Here is a 26,993-nt window from a genome sequence, read left to right as displayed (position 1 = left end):
TGTGGCTGGAGTCCCCTATCCATCTTCCTGGACCTGAATCTAGGCATATGTTACTAAAGAAAAAACTTCTGCTAAGTTCTCTGTTCTACCTTCATAAAATGTGACTCTTACTAACTGAACTAATCATCATCTTTGGTTTTGCAGGTTCTTATACCATCAAAACACTTTAAACCTACTATATACTGACATTGAAATTAACTTGGCTTTTGCAGACACATAATATTCCCACTTTCTGTCAATATATAATCTTGTTTGAACATACATAAAACGAAAATTATTTTATACAGAAAATGTATGTTCATTACGGAAGAGGATTAGTGCCAAGCAATAATAAAAAATTAAACCATCTCGACATTAAAGTCATTATAATGCGAGATTAAACTCGAAATACAATCTTGAGAATAAACTCATTAAATACCGAGAATAAAAATCGAAATTAAATGTAGAGAATAACGCATTCGATCAGTGTGCAATGCATAGCCTACTGATAGAGGACAGGGCAGAGTTGGATCAATTAGTCAAGCTATATTATAGACTTTCTTTCAGTAACAAAGAAATACTATCAACTTTAGCTAATTATGACAGAATTATAATTAGCATACGAACTTGAAAGAGAATTTGCAAGCGGCTAGGTCTTTTTAGAAGAAAAAATCTGTCCAATTTGCGCGATGTACTCGCTTTTGTCCAACATGAATTGACAACCAGTGGGCAAGTTTATCGCTGGCTTCACCTCCGCGCGATTCATCGAGGATACCATAAAACGGATTATTAAACTTTATTCTCGATATTTAATGAGTTTATTCTCAAGATTGTATTTCGACTTTTTTCTCAAAATTTAACGAGTTTAATCTCGCATTATAATGACTTTAATCTCGAGCATGGTTTTATTATTTTTTATTATTGCTTGGCACTAATCCTCTTCCTTAGTTCATTGATGGGCTGCTGGAAGAATCACATTTATTTTAATATACCTGTTTTAAATGTAATTTTAAATGTAAATTTAGCAAATGATACATTTTCGACAGGCATGTCAACACAGACAAACAAGGTGCTTACATTGGACCATGTGGCTCAGGGGCAATTGAAACAGTGTTACAATTGCCCCTGATTTTTCAGGGTCAATTGCCCCTTATGCTAGCTAGTACACCTACAGTGGGGAGAACAAGTATTTGAAACACTGCCGAGTTTGCAGGTTTTCCTACTTACAAAGCATGTAGAGGTCTGTAATTTTTATCATAGGTACACTTCAACTGTGAGAGATGGAATCTAAAACAAAAATCCAGAAAATCACATTGTCTGATTTTTTTATAATTAATTTGCATTTTATTGCATGACATAAGTATTTGATCACCTACCAACCAGTAAGAATTCAGGCTCTCACAGACCTGTTAGTTTTTCTTTAAGAAGCCCTCCTGTTCTCCACTCATTACCTATATTAACTGCACCTGTTTCAATGCGTTACCTGTATAAGAGACACCTGTCCACACACTCAATCAAACAGACTCCAACCTCGCCACAATGGCCAAGACCAGAGAGCTGTGTAAGGACATCAGGGATACAATTGTAGACCTGCACAAGGCTGGGATGGGCTACAGGAGAATAGCCAAGCAGCTTGGTGAGAAGGCAACAACTGTTGGGGAAATTATTAGAAAATGGAAGAAGTTCAAGATGACTGTCAATCTCCCTCGGTCTGGGGCTCCATGCAAGATCTCACTTCGTAGGGCATCAATGATCATGAGGAAGGTGAGGGATCAGCCCAGAACTACACGGCAGGACCTGGTCAATGACCTGAAGAGAGCTGGGACCACAGTCTCAAAGAAAACCATTAGTAACACACTACGTCGTCATGGATTAAATAGCTGCAGCGCACGCAAGGTCCCCCTGCTCAAGCCAGTGCATGTCCAGGCCCATCTGAAGTTTGCCAATGACCATCTGGATGATCCAGAGGAGGAATGGGAGAAGGTCATGTGATCTGATGCGACAAAAATAGAGCTTTTTGGTCTAAACTCCACTCGCCGTGTTTGGAGGAAGAAGAAGGATGAGTACAACCCCAAGAACACCATCCCAACCGTGAAGCATGGAGGTGGAAACATCATTCTTTGGGGATGCTTTTCTGCAAAGTGGAAAACTATGTGGCAAAATGCTAAACTGGCTAGTTTTGGCATTTTCCATTTTTGCATAGTGGATTTTCAGATCTAGTTCATATATGGTCTGTGTTTCGTGTAGGTTCACACCACCTCGCCGTTTTGATAACTGAGTAATTATAGGTGACGTATATCAATATATTTGTAAAAATTTTGCCAAAAACAATGGTAAGCTAATTATCCGCTAATGTGGCTAATATAATTAGCCACTTATCTCAATGAACTACACTTACGTTTGAAGTCATCACCAAATGCAGCCTGTGATAGCTGGTAAACTGTCCATGTTTCCCACAGAAAAATCTAAATATCAATAATTTAGTTTTATTGTTGAGATTTCCTTTTCCAAATCAGCCTTTGTAGTTTCTCATTTTAATAATTGATTGGCTGAACATGACTATATCTTTTTCTACCTCGATGAGAGGCATCACTGGAGCCATGTGTTAAGGTACAGTAATATAAACATGTGTTAGCTGCAAACAGCATTTTGTATCATCATCATCATCATTTTCTTTCACTTATCCGGGGCCGGGTCACGGGGGCAGCAGTCTAAGCAGAAATGCCCAGACTTCCCTCTCCCTAGACACTTCCTCCAGCTCTTCCGGGGGGACAGCGAGGCGTTCCCAGGCCAGCCGGGAGACATAGTCCCTCCAGCGTGTCCTAGGTCTTCCCCGGGGTCTCCTCCCGGTGGGACGGGCCGGAACACCTTCCCAGGAAGGCGTTCCAGAGGCATCCGAAACAGATGCCCAAGCCACCTCAGCTGACCCCTCTCGATGTGGAGGAGCAGCGGCTCTACTCTGAGCTCCTCCCGGGTGACCGAGCTTCTCACCCTATCTCTAAGGGATCGCCCAGCCACCCTGTGGAGAAAGCTCATTTCAGCCGCCTGCATCCGGGATCTTGTGCTTTCGGTCATGACCCAAAGCTCATGACCATAGGTGAGAGTAGGAACGTAGATTGACCGGTAAATCAAGAGCTTTCGCCTTGCAGCTCAGCTCTTTCTTCACCACGACAGACCGATACATCGACCACATTACTGCAGAAGCTGCACCGATCCGTCTGTCAATCTCCTGTTTCATCCTTCCCTCACTCGTGAACAAGACCCCTAGATACTTAAACTCCTCCACTTGAGGCCGGCACTCTCCACCAACCTGAAGTGGGCAAGCCACCCTTTTCCGACTAAGGACCATGGCCTCGGATTTGAAGGCACTGATTCTCATCCCCACCTCTTCACACTCGGCTGCAAACCGTCCCAGCATTTTGTATAATTTGTCTTAATATGTTAGGTAACTTTATTAATATATTTATAACGTACAGTATGGAATTAGGTTTTCCACCAGATCATGTATATAAATATTGTAGCGTCTGGCAGGGCAGTGTCTCGAACCTGCGACCTTTGGCTCCCCAGGCGGGCACACTACTTAGCACTACTTGCTACTTAGCACTACTTGAAAAACTGGTGTTATTTTGTTGATGTATTTTACCAGGCTAAAATTACAATATGATATAATAGTCATTTTTTACTTTTTTTCTTTCAGCCCAGACTGCACATATCCTTTCCAGTAGCCTGTGCCCCAATTCACAGACTTACACCCCATCTACGGTCCCAGGGACCGTTTTTGGCAGTTAAGTCATTTGTTTCACCCCAACACAAATTCTGAATTGCTGGCCCTCAACCTCCCACTCCGCAGGATGTGCAATAAGGGGTTGATGTGCTGTCCCACTGTTGTAAGCCATATCCTCCTGCTACTCTGTAGATATCACCATGCCAGCCAGGATTCCTTCAGTTCCTAGGTTCTCTTGGTTTTTAACAATGTCTGGTATGAACATTGAGGGTACCAGTTGTTCTGGCTCAGGTTCAAGGAATCCTACCATGCCTGTAAACCTGCCTCAGAGACAGTTCATCAGCCACTGAAGATCCTTCTCTGTGGGTTCTCTGGACAGAGGGTTATAGTCATCAGCCATGTACATCTCCACAGACTGCACATTGTAAGAAGTTGATGGCCTTTTCCATTCACAGTCGATGTCTGTTTGTTTACTTCCTGCATTATCCCAACAACTAAACAGTGATCCTTTCGATAGGTCAGCAGCATAGTGAAAAGCAAGGGTTGGACCCTATACTATGTGTAAAACCATAGATTTTTCTAGTGTTTCTCATTTCATAGTTTGTAGTGTTTCCCTTTTATTCTTGGTTGCAGTGTAGACCATACAATGTTGAGTGTAGAGTGCATAGTTTGTCATTTGCATGCCTTATAAGCACACAGGAGGGTAGCCACGTTTAGAAATCTTTGTTGTGCCCACACTGACCGGGGGAGAATATAAAAGGAATGTAGTTGAGGAAAGTGGAACCATGGATCTTCTGAATTGTTTTATTGTTCTAGTCTAGGACCCTTTGGTAATACAATGTATTTTTCTGTCACTTGTCATGGTATTGGAGTTGTCAAAAAATCCAAAAGTGACACCTTCATATATTCTAGATAAAAAAAGTTGTCAATCTTGATGACTACGGCTTACAGCTCATGGATATTAATTTTGCTGCTAGGTTTTATCTTAATTATGACACGTTGACTATTTTGGTTAATTAGAAATCAGTATTGACACTGGTCAACACGGGCACTCAGGCACCGGAGAAATGTGGGAACCTGCACTTTAAAACACAGTTTTACTACTACTGACAACAGGTTGTTTTTCTGATATCACTTGATCAGTCCATTTTATATTTTCATATCTCATACTTGAAAATGACATGATATCACAACTGTTTTCATCAGAATATTTCAATGATGAATATTCCTGTGCTTGAATCAACCCAGCTTGGAGAAATGTGTGGAAGTTTGAACATTATCATGATTAAAAATGTGTAAGTTCTGTGAGGTGAAGGGCAGAATTTGACAAGTCACTCCCCTGACATGCCCCTGACTATGCCAAACACCTAAGCCCTTTTCTGATCCAGAAATAGCTTGCACATGATCACAGCAGATAACGAAACAAACTAATTTGTGTCACTAAGAGTTTTCACTTTAAATCAAGTTAACAGCTGTGGAAATGAGAGAACCTTTAACTTAATTCAGTAGCTAAGTCAAAGGGGCCTATGCGTTCATGTTTTATAGCGATGTCTGATGCAAATTGTCAGTTATACACCTGCGTATTAGTTAAAATGTCAAAATACCTAATCTAATGTAGTAGGTTTCTAAATGGTATGAAAGCACTAGTTTCTTAATGAGATCTATTACATTGAAAATGTACCACCATCCCCTTTTTAAAACAGTTATTTTACCAGGTAAGTATGCTAAGAACACATTTTTATTTGCAGCAATGACGTGGGATCAACTAAGGTTAACCGTCTCGCTCAGGGACAGAAAGACACAAATTGCCTAATGATTAAAAAAAAATTGTCTGGGTTGTTTTATTGTAGCCACACAGGTGCTTCCATAATTCCAAGCTGCATAGAATATCTCAGAACATATAGATCCCTAACTCTGATGTGTTACCCTCCTTAGCCATGGACCCATCCATTACACTATGGCAGTTCTTGCTGCACCTTCTGGAGGACCAAAGTCACAGGCACCTGATCTCCTGGACCTCTGGGGATGGAGAGTTCAAGCTGCTGGACGCAGAGGAGGTGGCACGTCTCTGGGGGCTCCGCAAGAATAAGACCAACATGAACTATGATAAACTGAGCAGGGCACTCCGATACTACTATGATAAGGTACAGTATATTTCCTGCTGACTGTTTTGTGAGATTGAATTTTGTGAGACTTTATTTAAGTATTTATATACAGTGGGGAGAACAGGTATTTGAAACACTGCTAATTTTGCAGGTTTCCCCACTTACAAAGCATGTAGAAGTCAATAATTTTTATCATAGGTACTCTTCAACTGTGAGTGACGGAAACAAAAGTCCAGAAAATCACATTGTTTGATTTTTAGTAATTAATTTGCATTTTATTGCATGACATAAGCATTTGATACATCAGAAAAGCAGAACTTAATATTTGGTACAGAAACCTTTGTTTGCAATTACAGAGATCATATGTTACCTGTAGTCCTTGACCAGGTTTGCACACACTGCAGCAGGGATTTTGGCCCACTCCTCCATACAGACCTTCTCCAGATCCTTCAGGTTTCGGGGCTGTCGCTGGGCAATACTTTCAGCTCCCTCCAAAGATTTTCTATTGGGTTCAGGTCTGGAGACTGGCTAGGCCACTCCAGGACCTTGAGATTCTTCTTACGGAGCCACTCCTTAGTTGCCCTGGCTGTGTGTTTCGGGTCATTGTCATGCTGGAAGACCCAGCCACTACCCATCTTCAATGCTCTTACTGAGGGAAGGAGGTTGTTGTCCAAGATCTCGCGATACATGGCCCCATCCATCCTCCCCTCAATATGGTGCAGTCTTCCTGTCCCCTTTGCAGAAAAGCATCACCAGAGAATGATGTTTCCACCTCCATGCTTCACGGTTGGGATGATGTTCTTGGGGTTGTACTCATCCTTCTTCTTCCTCCAAACACGGCGAGTGGAGTTTAGACCAAAAAGCTCTATTTTTGTTTCATCAGACCACATTACCTTCTCCCATTCCTCCTCTGGATCATCCAGATGGTCATTGGCAAACTTCAGACGGGCCTGGACATGCACTGGCTTGAGCAGGGGGACCTTGCGTGCGCTGCAGCTATTTAATCCATGACGGCGTAGTGTGTTACTAATGGTTTTATTTGAGACTGTGGTCCCAGCTCTCTTCAGGTCATTGACCAGGTCCTGCTGTGTAGTTCTGGGCTGATCCCTCACCTTCCTCATGATCATTGATGCCCCATGAGGTGAGATCTTGCATGGAGCCCCATACCGTCATATTGAACTTGTTCCATTTTCTAATAATTTCCCCAACAGTTGTTGCCTTCTCACCAAGCTGCTTGGCTATTGTCCTATAGCCCATACCAGCCTTGTGCAGCTCTACAATTTTATCCCTGATGTCCTTACACAGCTCTCTGGTCTTAGCCATTGTGGAGAGGTTGGAGTCTGTTTGATTGAGTGTGTGGACAGGTGTCTTTCATACAGGTAACAAGTTCAAACAGGTGCAGTTAATATAGGTAATGAGTGGAGAACAGGAGGGCTTCTTAAAGAAAAACTAACAGGTCTGTGAGAGCCGGAATTCTTACTGATTGGTAGGTGATCATATACTTATGTTATTAATTATTTAAAAATCATACAATGTGATTTTCTGGATTTTTGTTTTAGATTCTGTCTCTCGCACAGTTGAAGTGTACCTATGATAAAAATTACAGACCTCTACATGCTTTGTGAGTAGGAAAACCTGCAAAATCGGCAGTGTATCAAATACTTGTTCTCCCCACTGTAGCTTTTGTTTGTGGACACAAATCAACAATTTAGAAAAAAATTCTAGCCTCAAGCTTGAAAATGACTATTGTGATGGCATCAACTCAGACTCAGATTTCTATAACACTATGCAAAGGGATAAACACTTTTCGAAGCAGAAAAAGCCAATACACATACTTTGTCAAGTTTATGCTGGCAGTATACCAGTAGGTATTGAAATGTACTACAGCTAGATGATTTGTTGGGTTAATTGTATTTTTTCTGCTGTTGTTGCTGTCATTAATTCTTAGAATATTATAAAGAAAGTAAGTGGGCAGAAATTTGTCTACAAGTTTGTGGCCCACCCTGACCCTTTGGCTGTGGACGGTGTCCGAGGTGGCGAGGACGGTCAGCAACACGAGAATGCTGATACAGCTGGCCAGACCAGGTCTCCAGGAGGGGGGTCTTCGAACTGCTCATCCAAGAACCTGCAGATTCAGCATTCTTCTCCAGTTTCTGTCCAGCGCAGCTCTCGTAATGACTACATGAAGTCAGGCCTCTACTCCACCTTCACCATCCAGTCCCTCCAAGCTCCTTGCAAAACCTCTCTTCGGCCTATAAAGAATGAGTTGCTGATTCAGGACTCTTCCACCAGACCCTATTACAGCACTGACCAACCACTAAGGGAGGTGAGGGTGCATGATGAGGATCCTTCCCTTTTAACCATGTTTATTACAAGAAGAAAAAATTTATTGGTGTTGATGAAATGTGTAATGTGAGAATGAACTGAATATTGAAAGCTTTAAACTAGGGATGTCACAAGAACCAATACTTTGGTACCAAGTCGATGCCAAAATTCTGAAAACATGGGGGTACTTATTTTTGTACAGTACCATAGGTGCCTGGGATCCAAAATGTGACAGATGGCGGCAAGTGCAGCCTCGATTCATCAAAACTAAATACATTAAGAGTCGTGAACATTGCGTTAAAGGTGGATGATCATGGAGTAATAAATTCGCAAAAACCACTACGCAAACGGTGGCTTCAAACTTGCGAGAATAAAGTAAACACTTCCAAGTGAAGAGCCTCAAAGACAGACATGTAGATTTTAAGAATTAAAGATGAGTGAGTTTCAATTTACGTTACATTAACAACGTATCCAAAGTATTATCCTTGTTAGATCCTTATCCTGAAATACACAGTGCCATTATTTTTGTTTGAGGCCGCTGGCATTGCTGTGTAGCCTAGCCAACTATGTTCCATATGACGTTTGCAATGGTTTAACCTCTTAAACCAGTCCTAGAATGACGCTAAGTGGCCAAGGAGGCCAGAAGAGATTGGATGTGTGAACTCGCGAGACTAGTAATGGCTAAAAGCTAAAGGCAACCATAATGTAACCATAGCTCGTAGTAGTAGGCTACCATCTTTACTGTTCAGTGTGTGTCATCTGTCATCAAAATATAACGTTAGCATTTTAAATAAATATTTCCGCTCTAATGGTCGGTCACCATGTCAGTAAATTTAGACTGCTGCTTGCACTCTGAGGTGTGTGCATGCATGCGTGCATGATTTATTGTTTTCTTTGAGTTTTTTACTGTGGTATTGAGAATTGTGGAATTTTGCTGGTATTTGTATCAACTACTACATTTCTGGTATTGTGATATTCCTGCTTTAGACTAAGGCCTCAAGATAACGGTTACATCTCTTTCAGATGTGCGTGGAAGGAAAGAGCTCCATGCAGGGCTGTGGCGGTGTGGAGAGCAGCCTGCAGGTCATAGTGACCCATCCCTCGCCCTGTGCCACTCCCGCCCTTAGCCCACAGACCCCATCAGGCTCAACTACAGGGAGCTTGGTAAGACATATAAGTTACAACGTCCTCCTTCCAGTTAAGTTTGTTTTTGCTCAGCATAAGCGGAGCTGGCCAAGAAGAGCGAATGTCTCTTACTGAGTGAGTGACAGACAGACTACCCCTTCTTAAATAGCGTAGTGGTTAGAGACGCAGACTCCCAAGAAGGGGACCAGTGTTCGAGCCTCGTCGCAGTCAAAGCAAGTTATGCGTTGGGATTTATTCAGGGTAGACAAAAACATTGCTGGCCACAACTTTCAGAAGCTATGTTATAGTAAGCCTAAATAGTCTGAGTATTTCTGGTGGATTTTCGAAGTATGCCTCCGTGTATGATTTTTGGGTAATATACAGTAGATCACAAACCCTTTCGCAGTAAATGAGGAGGGGTTTCCACGATTCTCTCGTCTTTTCACTTGACACCTATATTGTTAGTTATTGTATCAATGTCATTCATTAATAAATGAAAAACAAACTTTGCTTTGCCATGAAATGGCACGAAACAAATTATGCTTAAGGATTTGTTCAGAATAGACAAAACCTTTGCTGGATACAACCTTCAGTAGCTATCTTATAGTAAGCCTCAAATAAAATTGTTTACGTTTGTATTGTGACTATTTCTGGTGGATTTTTGGATGCTCTTTGGGGTGATATATGCTAGATCACAACCCATTGGGCAGTAAAAAAGGAAAGGTTTCCACGATTCTTTCATCTTTTCACTTGATGAAAAAGTAAGTTATTGTCACCTATATTGATAGTTATTGTATCAGTGTCAGAAAATTGAGCGTTGTGGCATGAAATGAAATTGCTTTGGCAGTGTAAAGTTCATCTTCTGTCTTGCTAGCAATTGCTCAAATCTTATGAATATTCCAAGTAGTAAGTTAGTAGATACTAGTAAGCCTATTGCTGGCTAATAAGATTTTAAAACAGCCAGTGGCAAAAGCCATACTACTCATATTTGTGGTGGAAGTAAACTAAATAAGAAACATTAGTCAGTTTAACACAATGTTTAATGGTGTCTAGTGAAATATTCAAACTTGGCGTGATGTTAATGCATGACAAAATTATATAATATCAAGATGCTATACCGACACATGAGATTTATCCCAGCATAAGATACAGCCTCTCTCATGGGAGACCCAGGTTGGACTCCAATGAGTGCAACAACAGGCATCCCTTCTAATTGCGGGCTGACTGAACTAAGCTTGCCTGGTTCCTTTTCTTGTTTTTTCATCTGTATGATAAATGGTTATTGAATCCCAAAATACAACTTTTTTGAGGACTAAGTTACATAGACATGTCAGAAATAGGTTTTTTACTTGTGCATCTGGTCATTAAGTCAGTCTCGTTATATTGTTGTTCTCAGACACTTCCCCAAAAATTGCGAGAAGGTCTGGTGAAACAATCTGTCAAGCTTGGCCAATAAGAAAGTTCTGAGAATTTCAGGCACATTAGGCAACTGCTTAATCAGCTTTTTCTACTAACCAGTCATATCACAAAAAACCTTGCCATGCAGTAACAAATGCAGGTGACTAATTCATGAATTTGGTTGGCAGAAATCAAAGAGTGTGCAAAGCTGTCTTCAAGGCAAACGTTGGCAACTTCGAAGAATCTACAATATTTAATGTATTTTGGTCTTTAACACTTTTTGTCTTCACCATTATTCTAAAATGTGAAAATTGTACAACTAAAGAATGAGTAGGTGTCCAAACATTTGATTGGTACTGTAGATACAGTAATTGGACACTGACACATGTTTTGTTATTTTGGCTGTTTAACAAGATATGTTTAAGTTACAGTTAAATAATGAATATGGGCTTAAAGTGCAGTTTCTCAGCTTTAATTTGAGGGCATTCACATCCAAATTGGCGGAAGTGTTTAGGTATTACAGCTCTTGAATCTTTAGCCCCCTCTATTTCAAGGGACCAAAAGTATTTGGACAACTGACAAACAAAAAGTGTCATGGACAGGTGTGGGCTATTCCTACATTATTCCTTTGTCAATTAAGCAGGTTAAAGGTCTGGATTAAATTCCAGGTGTGCCATTTGCATTTGGAAGCTGTTTCTGTGAAACCACAACATGCGGTCAAAGGTGAAACAGGCCATTCTTAGGCTGCAAAAAAAAAATCCATCAGAGAGATAGCAGGAACATTAGGAGTGGCCAGATCAACAGTTTGGTGCATTCTGGGGGGGAAAAAACACGTTAGTGAGCTCTGCAACACAAAAAGGCCTGGATGTCCAAGGAAGACAACAGTGGTGGATGATCGTAGGATTCTTGCCATGGTAAAGAAAAACCCCTACACAACATCCGGCCAAGTGAAGAACACTCTCCAGGAGGTAGGCATATCATTATTCAACATAAAGAGAAGACTTCATAAGAAAAAGCCAGCCCAGTTCTGGTACAGCATTCTTTGAATAAATGAAACTAAGATCATCCTGTACCAGAATGATGGGAAGAAAAAAGTATGGAAAAGGCTTGGAACGACTCTTGATCTGAAGCACACCACATCATCTATAAAACATGGTGTAGGCAGTTAGATGGCATGGTCATGCATGGCTTCCAATGGCACTGGGTCACTAGTGTTTATTGATGATGTGACAGAAGACAGAAGCAGACGGATATATTCTGAAGTGTTTAAGGATTTATTTATCAGTTTCAGTCAAATTCGGCTAATTTGATTGGATAGTGCTTCACTTTACAGATGGGCAGTGACCCAAAACATACTGCTAATGCAAGCCAGGAGTATTTAAAGGCAAAGAAGTGGAATATTCTGCAATGGTCACCTTGAGTCAGTCACCTGATCTCAATTCCATTGAGCATACAATTCACTTGCTGAAGACAAAAATGTTGGCAGAAAGACCCACGAACTAACAACAACTGAAGACAGCTGCAGTAAAGAACAACAGTTGTGAGATGCAGACCAAATTACAAGAAACATGTTGGAGGCAATGTGATGGTCTGGTGGTGCTTTGGTCATGGTAAAATGGGAAATTTGTAGAGGGGAAAAGGGATCTTGAAGAAGGAAGGCTTTCACGCCATTTTGCAGTGCCATGTGGTGCTTGATTGGAGCCAATTTCCTCTTACAATAATTCAAAGCACAGCTCCAAGCTATGCAAGAACTGTTTAGGGAAGAAGCATTCAGCTGGTATTCTGTCTATAATGGAGTGGTCAGCACAACCACTGAATCTCAAACCTATCGAGCTGTTGTGGGAGCACCTTCACTGTATGGTACGTGTGGCGCCCCCAGGGGCCAGCAGAGGGGGATAGTGGTTGACGGCCGGTACAATGCCAGGTTCTGGCTTTGCCATTGGAAGGCACCAGGTGCATCCACAACCAGGGTGTTGTCTCAGCTTTGCACAATGAGGCCTGATTGGCAATCACCTGAGCGACACCCTATTTGAGACAGGTACAGCTGTGAATATGGCTCATTGTCCTATTCAAAAAATTTCATGTATGAAATTCCAGAAATATCTAAGGACCGTAATGTATTTGAATTTGTTGGACTCTCCAAAACCATGGGCTTGCCCCCCAGCTAGAACAGCCGCCACTTTTCTGGGAAGCCTTTCCAAAATATCTTGGAGTGTCTCTGTGGGACTTTCTGCATTTTTTAGGTCAGGCACTGCTGTTGGATGAGAAGGCCTGGCTTGCAATTGCCGTTCTAATTCCCAAAGATGTTCAATGTGGTAGAGGTCAGGGCTCTATTCAGGCCACTCAAGTTCCTCCAACCCAACCTTGTCAAACCATGTGTTTATGGATCCCACTTATTGCATGGGAGCACAGTCATACTGGAACAGGAAATGGCCTTCCCTAACTGTTGCCACAAAGCTGGAAGCATCCAATTGTCTAAAATGCCTTTGTTTCCTATAGCAATAAGATGACCCTTCACTGGAACTAAGGGGCTTATGCCAAACTCTGAAACACAGCCCCAGACCATTATTCCTCCTTCACCAACCTTTTCAGACACATTTCACGAGGCAGCATTCTAATGGCATCCACCACAGCCAGATACATCCATCAGACTGCCAGATATTAAAGTTTGAGTAATCTTTTCAGAGAACACATTTCCACTGTTCCAGAGTCCAGTGGTGGTATGCTTTACACCACTCCAGCCAATGGCAATACACATGTTGAAGTGAGGCTTGCATACAGCTGGCTCGGCCATGGAACTAAATATTTGGGACAGATACCTTTGTTTGCAATTAAAGAGATCATACGTTTCCTGTAGTTGCACACACTGCAGCTGGGATTTTGGCCCACTCCTCCATACAGACCTTCTCCAGATCCTTCAGGTTTCGGGGCTGTCGCTGGGCAATACTTTCAGCTCCCTCCAAAGATTTTCTATTGGGTTCAGGTCTGGAGACTGGCTAGGCCACTCCAGGACCTTGAGATGCTTCTTACGGAGCCACTCCTTAGTTGCCCTGGCTGTGTGTTTCGGGTCGTTGTCATGCTGGAAGACCCAGCCACGACCCATCTTTAATGCTCTTACTGAGGGAAGGAGGTTGTTGTCCAAGATCTCGTGATACATGGCCCCATCCATCCTCCCCTCAATATGGTGCAGTCATCCTGCCCCCTTTGCAGAAAAGCATCCCCAAAGAATTATGTTTCCAACTCTAAGCTTCACGGTTGGGATGGTGTTATTGGGGTTGTACTCATCCTTCTTCTTCCTTCAAACACGGCGAGTGGAGTTTATATCAAAAAGCTCTATTTGTGTCTCATCAGACCACATGACCTTCTCCCATTCCTCCTCTGGATCATCCAGATGGTTATTGGCAAACTTCAGATGGGTCTGGACATGCGCTGGCTTGAGCAGGGTGACCTTGCGTGCGCTGCAGGATTTAAATCCATGATGGCGTAGTGTGTTACTAATGGTTTTCTTTGAGACTTTGGTCCCAGCTCTCTTCAGGTCATTGACCTGATCCTGCCGTGTAGTTCTGGGCTGATCCCTCACCTTCCTCATGATCATTGATGCCCCACGAGGTGAGATCTTGCATGGAGCCCCAGACTGAGGGAGATTGAGCGTCATCTTGAATTTCTTCCATTTTCTAATAATTGCGCCAACAGTTGTTGCCTTCTCATCAAGCTGCTTGCCTATTATCCTGTAGCCCATATCAGCCATCATCTTCCGCTTATCCGGGGCCGGGTCGCGGGGGCAGCAGTCTAAGCAGGGATGCCCAGACTTCCCTCTCCCCAGACACTTCCTCTAGCTCTTCCAGGGGGACACCGAGGCGTTCCCAGGCCAGCCGGGAGACATAGTCCCTCCAGCGTGTCCTAGGTCTTCCCCGGGGTCTCCTTCCGGTGGGACGGAGGGAAACAGAAACAGATGCCCAAGCCACCTCAGCTGACCCCTCTCGATGTGGAGGAGCAGCGGCTCTACTCTGAGCTCCTCCCGGGTGACCGAGCTTCTCACCCTCTCTCTAAGGGATCGCCCAGCCACCCTGTGGAGAAAGCTCATTTCGGCCGCCTGTATCCGGGATCTTGTCCTTTCGGTCATGACCCAAAGCTCATGACCATAGGTGAGAGTAGGAACGTAGATTGACCGGTAAATCGACTGCATTACTGCAGAAGCTGCACCGATCCGTCTGTCAATCTCCTGTTCCATCCTTCCCTCACTCGTGAACAAGACCCCTAGATACTTAAACTCCTCCACTTGAGGCAGGCACTCTCCACCAACCTGAAGTGGGCAAGCCACCCTTTTCCGACTGAGGACCATTGCCTCGGATTTGGAGGTACTGATCTTCATCCCCACCGCTTCACACTCGGCTGCAAACCGTCCCAGTGCATGCTGATGGTCCTGGTTAGAAGGGGCCAACACGACAACATCATCTGCAAAGAGCAGAGACGAAATTGTGTGGTCCCCAAACCTGACACCCTCCGGCCACTGGCTGCGCCTAGAAATTCTATCCATAAAAATTACGAACAGAACCGGCGACAAAGGGCAGCCCTGCCGGAGTCCAACATGCACTGGGAACAAGTCTGACTTACTGCCGGCAATGCGGACCAAGCTCCTGCTTCGGTTGTACAGGGACCTGACAGCCCTTAGCAAAGGACCCAGGACCCCATATTCCCGAAGCACATTGTCTTCTGCCAGGCCATTATCGTAAATAAGAATTTGTTATTGTGTTTTTGTAAAATAAATACAAAAATATAATTTTAGTCACAGTCTTTAAAACCAACTTCAAATGATTACAGTGCCAAGCTCATACGTGCTGTTCAAATAGCCCCGGTCAAGGTTAGTTCCATCCAATTATTATTTTGTAATCGTAAGACCACAAGCAACATAACTTTTCATTTGAAAAACACTGTACCAAAAACTTGTATTTAAAAATGTTTGTGCAGCTTAAAGGTTCATGGTGTCAATGTATTTCTGATATAAAATTAATGTCTGTGTATTTTGTGGAAGTGATTACTGATTTCCTATAGATAACGTGTGTCTTGAGGGGCAAACTACAAACAATTTGTTTGGATTTCATTTTTCTGCTGTGCAACAGATTATTTGTGTGTACAACCTTTTATACAAAGTGCAATGAAATGCACTTTTTGAATCATAATACCCTGGGCCTTTGCCTGAATATTAACAATGTGATAGGATTAAATGCATAAAAGGAATAGAAAGGATGATTATTCTATCCCAAATGTGAAGTCCATATGGATATACTGGGCCTGTTGATTCAAATGTTCTGATTTTAGATGTGTCTTTTTAAATTCTAGACGTCGCAACTAAAGACGTCCCAGAGCCTAAGTGACCCTCCTCAGGTCTATTTGACCAGTGTATCAGACCCTGGCTCCCTCACTCCTCTTACCCTAACCCCTGTTGGGGCCCCAGGCGCACCAGGGGAGTGTGTGGTAAACCAGCCCCAGGGCCACCCTGTCTTTGTGGTCATCAAACACTCACCTGTGGCGCAATCCAAAGAACAAAGCCACTCGTCGGAAGATGAGCTGGTGGAGATTATCAGCTTTGAGGAGAAGCATCATACAGAAGAGGTGAGTAAGTAGAGAACACACAATACCCAGTACCTTTTATTCACATGATGGTGGTTTTGTTTTGACCTTTTCCCAATCTGCCAGGTTTCAGAAGCTTCATCGGGACGAAGGGAACCTGAAGCCACCCTCTGCATTGATGTCCCCCCACCCTGCATGAACCCAGCAGGCCAACATGTTGGTGAAGGGGAGGGACAGGGTAAAGACAAGGCACACATACCAGGCAAGTAATACCAGGGTTCCAGACTAACTTCTTTCATTGATGACACCAGCACATCATTTCGTTACGTCAACATTTTGGCACTGTGTTACTGTATTTACCTGTGTCTCATTATGTACTTGCATAGATGAAGGGAATGCTAAAAATGTATTTGTACTTGCATTGATTTGTATATACATTCACCTAAAGGATTATTAAGAACACCATATTAATACTGTGTTTGACCCCCTTTCGCCTTCAGAACTGCCTTAATTCTACGTGGCATTGATTCAACAAGGTGCTGAAAGCATTCTTTAGAAATGTTGGCCCATATTGATAGGATAGCATCTTGCAGTTGATGGAGATTTGTGGGATGCACATCCAGGGCACGAAGCTCCCGTTCCACCACATCCCAAAGATGCTCTATTGGGTTGAGATCTGGTGACTGTGGGGACCATTTCAGTACAGTGAACTCATTGTCATGTTCAAGAAACCAATTTGAAATGATTCAAGCTTTGTGACATGGTGCATTATCATGCTGGAAGTAGCCATCAGAGGATGGGTACATGGTGGTCATAAAGGGATGGACACGGTCAGAAACAATGCTCAGGTAGGCCGTGGCATTTAAACGATGCCATATTGGCACTAAGGGGCCTAAAGTGTGCCAAGAAAACATCCCCCACCACCACCAGCCTGCACAGTGGTAACAATGCATGATGGATCCATGTACTCATTCTGTTACGCCAAATTCTGACTCTACCATCTGAATGTCTCAACAGAAATTGAGACTCATCAGACCAGGCAACATTCTTCCAGTCTTCAACTGTCCAATTTTGGTGAGCTCGTGCAAATTGTAGCCTCTTTTTCCTATTTGTAGTGGAGATGAGTGGTACCCGGTGGGGTCTTCTGCTGTTGTAGCCCAGCCGCCTCAAGGTTGTGCGTGTTGTGGCTTCACAAATGCTTTGCTGCATACCTCGGTTGTAACAAGTGGTTATTTCAGTCAAAGTTGCTCTTCTATCAGCTTGAATAAGTCGGCCCATTCTCCTCTGACCTCTAGCATCAACAAGGCATTTTCGCCCACACGACTGCTGCATACTGGATGTTTTTCCCTTTTCACACCATTCTTTGTAAACCCTAGAAATGGTTGTGCGTGAAAATCCCAGTAACTGAGCAGATTGTAAAATACTCAGACCGGCCCGTCTGGCACCAACAACCATGCCACACTCAAAATTGCTTAAATCACCTTTCTTTCCCATTCTGACATTCAGTTTGGAGTTCAGGAGATTGTCTTGACCAGGACCACACCCCTAAATGCATTGAAGCAACTGCCATGTGATTGGTTGATTATATAATTGCATTAATGAGAAATGTAACAGGTGTTCCTAATAATCCTTTAGGTGAGTGTACACTGCTCAAAAACAACAAGTAATCATCACAGTATTACACCAAATCAATAAAATTTCAGGGATCAATCTGTCTAGTTAGGAAGCGTATGCGATTGTGAATCAATGTCACCTGTTTTGGTGCGAATGAGAGGCATTTGAGAGGCAACAGCAAGACAACTCCCAATAAGGGAACGGTTTTGCAGGTGGTAACAAGGCACAATTGTGCTCTCCTTATCCTTCCTGACTGTTTCTTCTCTAGTTTTGTATTGTGCTAGTGTCCTTGTCACCACTGGTGGCATGAGGTGGTACCTGCAGTTAGTTCAGGTTGCACAGGTAGTCCAGCTCCTCCAGGATGGCACATCCATGCGTGCCGTCGCAAGCAGGTTTTCTGTGTCTCCCAGTACAGTCTCAAGAGCATGGAGGAGATACCAGGAGATATCCCGTTACACCAAGTGAGCTGGACAGGACCGTAAAAGGGCGTCAACCCAGCAGCTGGACCAGGATTTACTCATTTGTGTGAGGAGGAACAAGAGGACATTGCCAGAGCCCTACAAAAAGACCTCCAGCGGGCTACTGGTGTGCATGTTTCTGATCAAACTGTGGTCATGAGTGTGGCATCAGGGCCTCCGACGTCCTCTACTGGGAACCTGTGCTCACAGGCTAGCACCGTGTAGCTCGATTGGTATTTGCCAGAGTACATCAAAATTGTCAGGTCCGCCATTGCCAGTGCTCCGTCCTCTTCACAGATGAGAGCAGGTTCACACTAAGCACATGTGACAGACGTGAAAGAGACGCTGTGGTGAACATTATCCTGCAACAGCATCCAGCATGACCAGTTGGATCAGTGATGGTCCGGGAGGCATATCCTTGGAGAGTCACACAGACATCCACATGTTAGCCAACGGTACCCTGAATGGTGTTAGGTACCAGCATGGAATCCTCAGTCCCATCATCACTGATCTTACGCTGGTGCAGTGGGCCTTGGGTTCTTCCTGGTGCAGGACAATGCCTGGCCTCATGTGGTCAGAGTGTGTAGGCAGTTCCTGGATGACGAAGGTAATGATGCCATTGACTGACCTTCACATTCCCCAGACCTGAATCAAATTGAGAACGTCTGGGATGTTATGTATCTGTGCATCGGACGCCACCAAGTAGCGTCACAGACTGTCCAGGAGCTCACTGATGCCCTGATCCATCTCTGAAACGGCAGTGCTTGTGGAATGCCCCTAGTCAGCAGTGATGAGCACCTACCAACACTTGAGGAACAAACCATAATCCAACGCCAGGGTGTTGGACGCCCAAGGCTCATCGATGCACAAGGGCAATGAAGGCTATTCCATCTGGTCTGAACCAACAGAAGATCTACTGTGGCACAAGTCACAGAAAGTTTTAGTGATGGTTCCCCGGAGGAAATGAGACACAACATGCAGTGCATCTCACCCTCACCAGGATGTACTATGGGAAAATGAAAAGCCGGTGGGGGGCTCTGGGCAATGTTCTGCTGGGAAACCCTGAGTCTGGGCCTTCAAGTGGGTCAATTTGACATGTGCCCCCTACCTAAACATCACAGCAGACCACGTACACCCCTTCATGGCAGTGGTATTCCTTGATCGCAGTTTCTTTTTTCTGCAGGATAATGCGCACACTGCACGCAATATTTGGGAATGGTTTGAGGAACATGATAAAGAGTTAAAGGTTTTGCCCTGGCCTCCAAATTCCCCACATCTCAATCCAATTGAGTTTCTGAAGGATGTGCTGGAATAACGATCCATGCTGGCTCCACCTTGCAACTTACAGGACTTGATGGATCTGCTGCTAATGACTTGGTGCCAGATACCACAGGACACCTTCAGGGTTATTGTTAAGTCCATGCCTCGGCGGGATGGATAAGTGAACACCACCCGAGTTATTACTTGGTGGAACCCCCTTTTGCTTGAACAACAGTCATGAGTCTGTTTGAATACGTCTCTTCTAACTTTTCTCATCTAGACTTTGCAATATTTGCCCATTCTTCCTAGTAGAATTGTTCAAGCTCAATTAAATTGCATGGTGACTGCTCATGGACTACCCTCTTCAAGTAATTCACAAATTCTTTATGGGATTTAGGTCGGGGCTCTGAATAGACCGCTTAAGAACATTCACCTTCCAGTCCTTCAGCCACTGTATGGTTTCTTTGGCTGTGTGCTTTGGGTCATGGTCATATTAAAATGTGAACCATGTTCCCATTTTCAACTTATAATTTTCTCCTCAAGAATCTGTCAGTATTTTGCATTGTCCATTTTCCCTTCTATCCTGACAAGTGCTGCAGTACCTGCTAAAGAGTAACACCCCGACAACAGATTTGTGGAGCATGGGTGATTTGGTGGTCACATGCCCACATTGACCAGTCTTTGCCATAAAGGCCTGGAGCTCTTTTCAAGTTGCCGTTAGCTTCTTGGTAGCAACTCTGAACAATGTCCTCCTTGCCTGGTCATCTAGTTTGGAGAGACTGCCTAACCTATGTAAGATCTGAGTGGTGCCGTATATCTTCCACTTCTTAATAATTGGATTAGATTTTTTGATTAGATTAAACTATTTTGTCATTGAACAAGTACCATACAATGAAATGCAGTTAGCATCTAACGAGAAGTGCAAATAGAAGAGGGCAGAATATTTCCAAGTATTTCCAAGTATTAGGTACACTCACCTAAAGGATTATTAGGAACACCTGTTAAATTTCACATTAATGCAATTATCTAATCAACCAATCACATGGCAGTTGCTTCAATGCATTTAGGGGTGTGGTCCTGGTCAAGACAATCTCCTGAACTCCAAACTGAATGTCAGAATGGGAAAGAAAGGTGATTTAAGCAATTTTGAGCGTGGCATGGTTGTTGGTGCCAGACGGGCCGGTCTGAGTATTTCACAATCTGCTCAGTTACTGGGATTTTCACGCACAACCATTTCTAGGGTTTACAAAGAATGGTGTGAAAAGGGAAAAACATACAGTATGCAGCAGTCGTGTGGGCGAAAATGCCTTGTTGATGCTAGAGGTCAGAGGAGAATGGGCCGACTGATTCAAGCTGATAGAAGAGCAACTTTGACTGAAATAACCACTCGTTACAACCGAGGTATGCAGCAAAGCATTTGTGAAGCCACAACACGCACAACCTTGAGGCGGCTGGGCTACAACAGCAGAAGACCCCACCGGGTACCACTCATCTCCACTACAAATAGGAAAAAGAGGCTACAATTTGCACGAGCTCACCAAAATTGGACAGTTGAAGACTGGAAGAATGTTGCCTGGTCTGATGAGTCTCGATTTCTGTTGAGACATTCAGATGGTAGAGTCAGAATTTGGCGTAAACAGAATGAGAACATGGATCCATCATGCCTTGTTACCACTGTGCAGGCTGGTGGTGGTGGTGTAATGGTGTGGGGGATGTTTTCTTGGCACACTTTTGGCCCCTTAGTGCTAATTGGGCATCGTTTAAATGCCATGACCTACCTGAGCATTGTTTCTGACCATGTCCATCCCTTTATGACCACCATGTACCCATCCTCTGATGGCAACTTCTAGCAGGATAATGCACCATGTCACAAAGCTCAAATCATTTCAAATTGGTTTCTTGAACATGACAATGAGTTCACTGTACTGAAATGGCCCCCACAGTCACCAGATCTCAACCCAATAGAGCATCTTTGGGATGTGGTGGAACGGGAGCTTCGTGCCCTGGATGTGCATCCCACAAATCTCCATCAACTGCAAGATGCTATCCTATCAATATGGGCCAACATTTCTAAAGAATGCTTTCAGCACCTTGTTGAATCAATGCCACGTAGAATAAAGGCAGTTCTGAAGGCGAAAGGGGGTCAAACACAGTATTAGTATGGTGTTCCTAATAATCCTTTAGGTGAGTGTATATAGCAAGTGGAATGTATAGATGTGCAATGAAGGCAAATGCAGTGCAAATGGCAATACTAAATGTGCAATTAAGGCAGATAGAGGAGCGAAGAAAGTGTACCAGTATTAAGTATGCCTGGAAGCTGGGCACTAGGGATGTGCTGGACGGTTTTCACCGTTGCAGGGCCTTCCGGTCGGCTATGGAACATCCGCTAAACCACACTATGTCGCAGTTAGTCAGAATGCTCTCGATTGTGCATCAATAAGAGTTTGCAAGTATCTTAGAGGGCAGGTGAGCTTTCTTAAGCCTCCTCAAAGATTACAGGGGCTACTGCACCTTTTTGACCAGGGCTGAGGTTTTGAGGATCCTGGAGAGGTCCTCGGAGATGTGGACACCCAGGGATTTGAGGCTGGACATGCTCTACCTCAGCGCCATTGATGAGGACTGAAGCTTAACTGCACCCTTTAAATTTACTGTAATCCACAATGAGCTCCTTGGTTTTCTTTGCGTTGAGGGCCAGGTTGTTGTCAGCGCTCCATGTCACCAGGCCCTTGACCTCCTCCCTGTAGGCTGACTCTTCATTGTCACTGATTAGGCCTACTACCGTGGTGTCGTCTGCGAACTTGACAATGGTGTTGGAACTGTGTACAGGAATGCAGTTGTGGTTGAAGAGTTTGTTGACCAGCCTAGAGGGGATGACCGTTTTGAATGCTGAGCTGAAGTCTATGAATAGCATTCTCACATAGCTGTTGGTTTTGTGCAGGTGAGTCAGGGCAGAGTGTAATGCTGTGGAGATGGTGTTTTCTGTAGACCTATTTGACTGGTAGGCAAACTGGTAGGTATCCATTGTCGTGGAGAGGCTTAAGATGGGCCAGAACTACTCTTTCGAAGCACTTGATGATTGTGGGGGTGAGTGCAACAGGTCATTCAGGCTAGACTGTTTCGGCACTGGCACAGTGGTTGCGGTCTTGAAGCACGTTGGGTCATCCACCTGGGCCAGTGACAGGTTAAAAATGTCAGTAAAGACCTCGGCCAGCTGCCCAGCACATGCTCTGGTACATAGTCTGATGGGGGGTTGTCTGGGGGGAGTTCAACTTTAATGGCTGGCTCTTTGTTGTCCCTGTTGAAGTGGCCATAGAACCTGTTTAACTTGTTGGTGAAGGAGACGACACTGGCTGTGGGGGTAAGGTTCTTTGGCCAGTAGTCTGTGATGGTTTGGATGCCCTGCCACATGCGTTGTGGTTCGGAGTTGTAGTTGAAGTACTCCTCAGTCTGCAGTTTGTGGTCATTTTTAGCCATCTTGATGCTCATTTTCAGGTTGGTCCTAGATGAGCTGTAGGTCTCTGCATCGCCGGATCTGAATGCAGCGTTACGTGCAGCATTGGAATTTCACTACCTCGTTGCCTTCGCTCTGGTCATGATGCCCCGAAAATCATTGTACGCCCTATGGCCACCATGGCCTTTTTGCTCCTGCTACTGTAAAAATCTTGAGGTCAGCAGTCGTTTTGTGTGTTTGTAAGTTTGTTTGTAGTTTGCAACTAAGGACAACCACAAGAACAGACTACATGCAGGTATGCAAGCTTGCTAGTTATTGATAACTGACTTATTTATTGCTTAACTGAATTAAACCACTCTGTTTTGGAAGGTGTATTCATGAGCAATTGGGAAGTGGGAACATTCCGACCTCCGAGTGGGGGAATACACCTGAATACTTTTTGAGAGCTCCGAGAAGTAACGTTCGGTTTGAAATCACTAGACATGGCAGTGTTTGTGGTGAAAAAAAAATAAAATAAAATGACTTGCTCCATGCACAAATAAGTCACTACACTTCTTTATTTAGGTTATATTTGATAGTGCATGTGATTGCTTTTGTGTAACTGAGGTAACTTAACATTACTTAACTGTCAATACCGTTGTCTGTTTGTTTTCGTCATGTGAACACACTCAACTAAAACTTCTGAAATGAAACAAATTCCAGAATCTATACACATTTTGAGGGATGAGTAGATGTAATTTCATGGATTAAAATAAGATGATTTAACTTTTAATGTGGAAAAACCATATCAGTTATAATACGTTTTGATTCAAAGTATGATATAAAAGAAGTGAATAATATGTGTCTGTATGTCATGCATATTTTTTTCTTATCAGCAATTCAAGTTATTTATTTGTAAGCTCCAAATTCTCCTATTTCACTCAATGGCCTTTGTGCCCTGGCTTGTGGCCTTTGTGCCCTAAACATTTTTGTGACACTGAATGCCAAGTAGTATTGCCCCTAAAATTATGAAATTCCAAGCCTGGTCATGTGCCTTTAGCAGCTGTCAGACCTCTCTGTTCATCCATGGTTTCTAGTTGGGGAAGGTCTTCATTTGTTTATAGGTGGTGACATTACCTCATGCAGATGATGTAATCCAGAAAAGAGGAAGCATATATTTCATTGTCCGTATGGGAGTCAAGGGTGGCAAACAAACTCCCATAGGTGTGTTGAAACTGGTGATGTAAAAGTTAGTCTGACCCTTCTTGCCACACTTTGACTGTTGTCACTGATGGTTTCACACGTTTAATGAAGGGTAAATACTTTGGAAGTAAAAACAGTGAAATATTATAATTGTCTTCACTTTGCTCCAAGGGATAGACAAAGCCTTTAATATCATTTTATATCCATCCCTAGACTTGTGCCTTTCCACAACTTTCTGTCGTAGATCTTTTGAAAGTACCTTTCTGCCCATAGTAGATTTTTTCCTTTGAAAAATTGCTTTTATTCAGAATTAATTTAAATTAATAACGGGTCTCCTTTGTCGTATTTGTCGTTTCATAATGCGCCAAATGTTTTCAATGTGTGACAGGTCTGGACTGCAGGCAGGCCAGTTTAGCACCTGGACTCTTACTACGGCGCCATGCTGTGGTAATATGTGCAGAATGTGGTTTAGCATTGTTTTGCTGAAATAAGCAAGGCCTTCCCTGAGAAAGACGTCTTGATGGCAGCATATGTTGCTCCAAAACCTGTATATTTTGTTCAGCATTAATAGTGCCTTATAGATGGCAAATCACTCATGCCATGTGCACCAATGCACCCCCACACCTTCACCAATGCTGGCTTTGGAACTATGCACTGATAAAAAGCTTGATGGTCCCTCTCCTTTTTAGTCCGGAGGGCGCAGCATCTATGATTCCATAAAATAATTTCAAATTTGGTTCATGCAAGATGACCAAAGACACTTGGCATTTTGCCAAGATGAATGGGCAGCTACACCCCCTGCAAGAATCCAGGGCCTCATAGACAACTATTACATAAGACTGCATGCTGTCATTAATGCTAATGGGGCAATACACAATATTAAAAATTAAGGGTATGCAGACTTTTGAACAGGGGTCAGTTAATTTTTTTCTTTGTTGCTATGTTTTGTTTTATGATTGTCCCATTCTGTTATGACCTACAGTTGAATGTGAATCCCATAAGAAATAAAAGACGTGTTTTGCCTGCTCACTCATATTTTCTTTACAAATGGTACATTTATTACCAATTCTCCAAGGGTATGTAAAATCTTAAGCACAAATGTATATATGATAGTGAGAGAGTTTTTTTGTTTTTTGAATGACATCAATAGAATGAGATTGGCATGTGCCGGTAATTACAAACATTAATTGTAGGCAGTTGATTTACCAACTTTAGCATGCATTTTTTAAATGGTCTGTTTGAGATACATACATAGAATGTTTATTGGATGAGTCCACAACTTTATTGTAATGAATAAACATTATTTTTGTTGTTGTGAGTACAGTGTAATAGTTAAATTGTTTACTCATTCTTTGTCCATACTCCCTCCTCAGAAAATTCCATGACTCCAGCAGTTGATATTCCAACAGCTCCTCTTCCTGCACCCCAGGAAGTACAACCCCCAAAAACCAAGAAACCCAAAGTCTTGGAACTTCCCTCTTCCTCCACACTCCTGCCCCCTGGCCTGTCTCTGGATAAGGTAAATGCTGCAGTCAACAGCATTCTGGCCCCTGGAAGTGCCACCAACACCCTAACTCCTACTGTCTTCACATCCCATTCTCTGGTGAGTGACATGTCTGGTCTGGTTGATGCCACATTAGAAGAGAATAACAATTAAGATTCATGGGATCAGATTTATGAAACAAATTGGTATCTGTGTGTTTTAAAATGTCTTTCTACCCCTTATATGTTTTATCAACACCATAATTTATTGTTTGAAATAATGTATGAGCGTTACCTGGGTTAAATTAAATCTAACATGTATTTTCTCTTTTTTCTGTTTTCTCTACCTCAGACCCCTGTATTACTGACACCCAGCCCTCTCCCCTCCACCATCCACTTCTGGAGCACGCTCAGTCCCATCGCTCCTAGGAGCCCGGCCAAGCTGTCTTTTCAGGTATTTCCTTCCTGTGCCTGCGGCTGCCTGGCAGAGACCAATTGAGCTGGCCATCTGGCATTATCAACTAATTTACATCACTTACAGATGAATCATTCATTTACATTGCTTACAGACATAGGATTTAAAATAATGCTTTTTGATTAACCTAATGTCATACTGCTCACCACACCACTTAGGTATATAGCCTGCAGTTTGTTGTGGTGAGTGCATTAGTAGATGAGTGCGATTCATCTCCCTCTGTTGGAAAATAATCATAGTGAAAAGCATTTTATATCGTACCAGTTTCGGGTGATAACTTGTCATTTGTTTCAACCAATATATAGCTGAGTGGGAAATGTAGTATTCAGTCCTTTTCAACACACAACAAATAAGGGACAGGATGTAGTTCTGAATCATAATCACGCTTATTGACTTTGTCACATTAATTTAGTTGGAATTGCGATGGGGAAAACACCAGCGTAGCACAGCCACGTACATGGGAAAGTCTGGTCATAGAAATTATTTGATTTCTGTGCAGTGGATGGAGTCATAGAAAATGCAGCCTTTTTGGTTTATATTAGGCATGCACCGATAAGAACGTTTTTGGCCTCTACCAATAGCCAGTGTTCATACACCACATTTGGGTAATACCAATACTGATGTTTTGACATTTCTGTACCTGTGTACCTTGACATGAATTAAGTAAGGAATCTTGCATGATGTTTTCAATTTCAACAAATGCTCTGATGACGAGAATGGGGTGCTTTGTGTTTCTCAAGTCCTACATTAATATAATAGCACCAGTAGCTCAATAACCTTGTGTTGTAACTTGACAGATTATGTACAAACCCATTTCCAAAAAAGTTGGGACACCAACAGAATG

The 26,993-nt window shown here is 43.1% G+C and overlaps 1 protein-coding gene across 5 annotated transcripts in view; it reads left to right on the top strand.

Moving 5' to 3' along the window:
- The window catches only part of elk1 (ETS transcription factor ELK1), a 142,716-nt gene that overhangs the window by 26,487 nt on the left and 89,236 nt on the right, over positions 1 to 26,993 (top strand). For all 5 annotated transcript variants that reach the window (XM_034295918.1, XM_034295917.1, XM_029124085.2 and 2 more), the window contains exons 2-8: positions 5,639 to 5,847; positions 7,757 to 8,134; positions 9,157 to 9,297; positions 15,997 to 16,269; positions 16,354 to 16,489; positions 25,566 to 25,795; positions 26,027 to 26,128. In XM_034295918.1, the coding sequence (XP_034151809.1) occupies positions 5,639 to 5,847; positions 7,757 to 8,134; positions 9,157 to 9,297; positions 15,997 to 16,269; positions 16,354 to 16,489; positions 25,566 to 25,795; positions 26,027 to 26,128 (1,469 nt within the window). The remainder of the gene's footprint in view (positions 1 to 5,638; positions 5,848 to 7,756; positions 8,135 to 9,156; positions 9,298 to 15,996; positions 16,270 to 16,353; positions 16,490 to 25,565; positions 25,796 to 26,026; positions 26,129 to 26,993) is intronic.

The sequence above is a fragment of the Esox lucius genome, chromosome 12, assembly GCF_011004845.1.
Source record: "Esox lucius isolate fEsoLuc1 chromosome 12, fEsoLuc1.pri, whole genome shotgun sequence".
Classification (NCBI taxonomy): Eukaryota; Metazoa; Chordata; class Actinopteri; order Esociformes; family Esocidae; genus Esox; species Esox lucius.
Note: the sequence above shows the minus strand (reverse complement) of the source record. Positions and strands in the feature narration are given on the sequence as shown.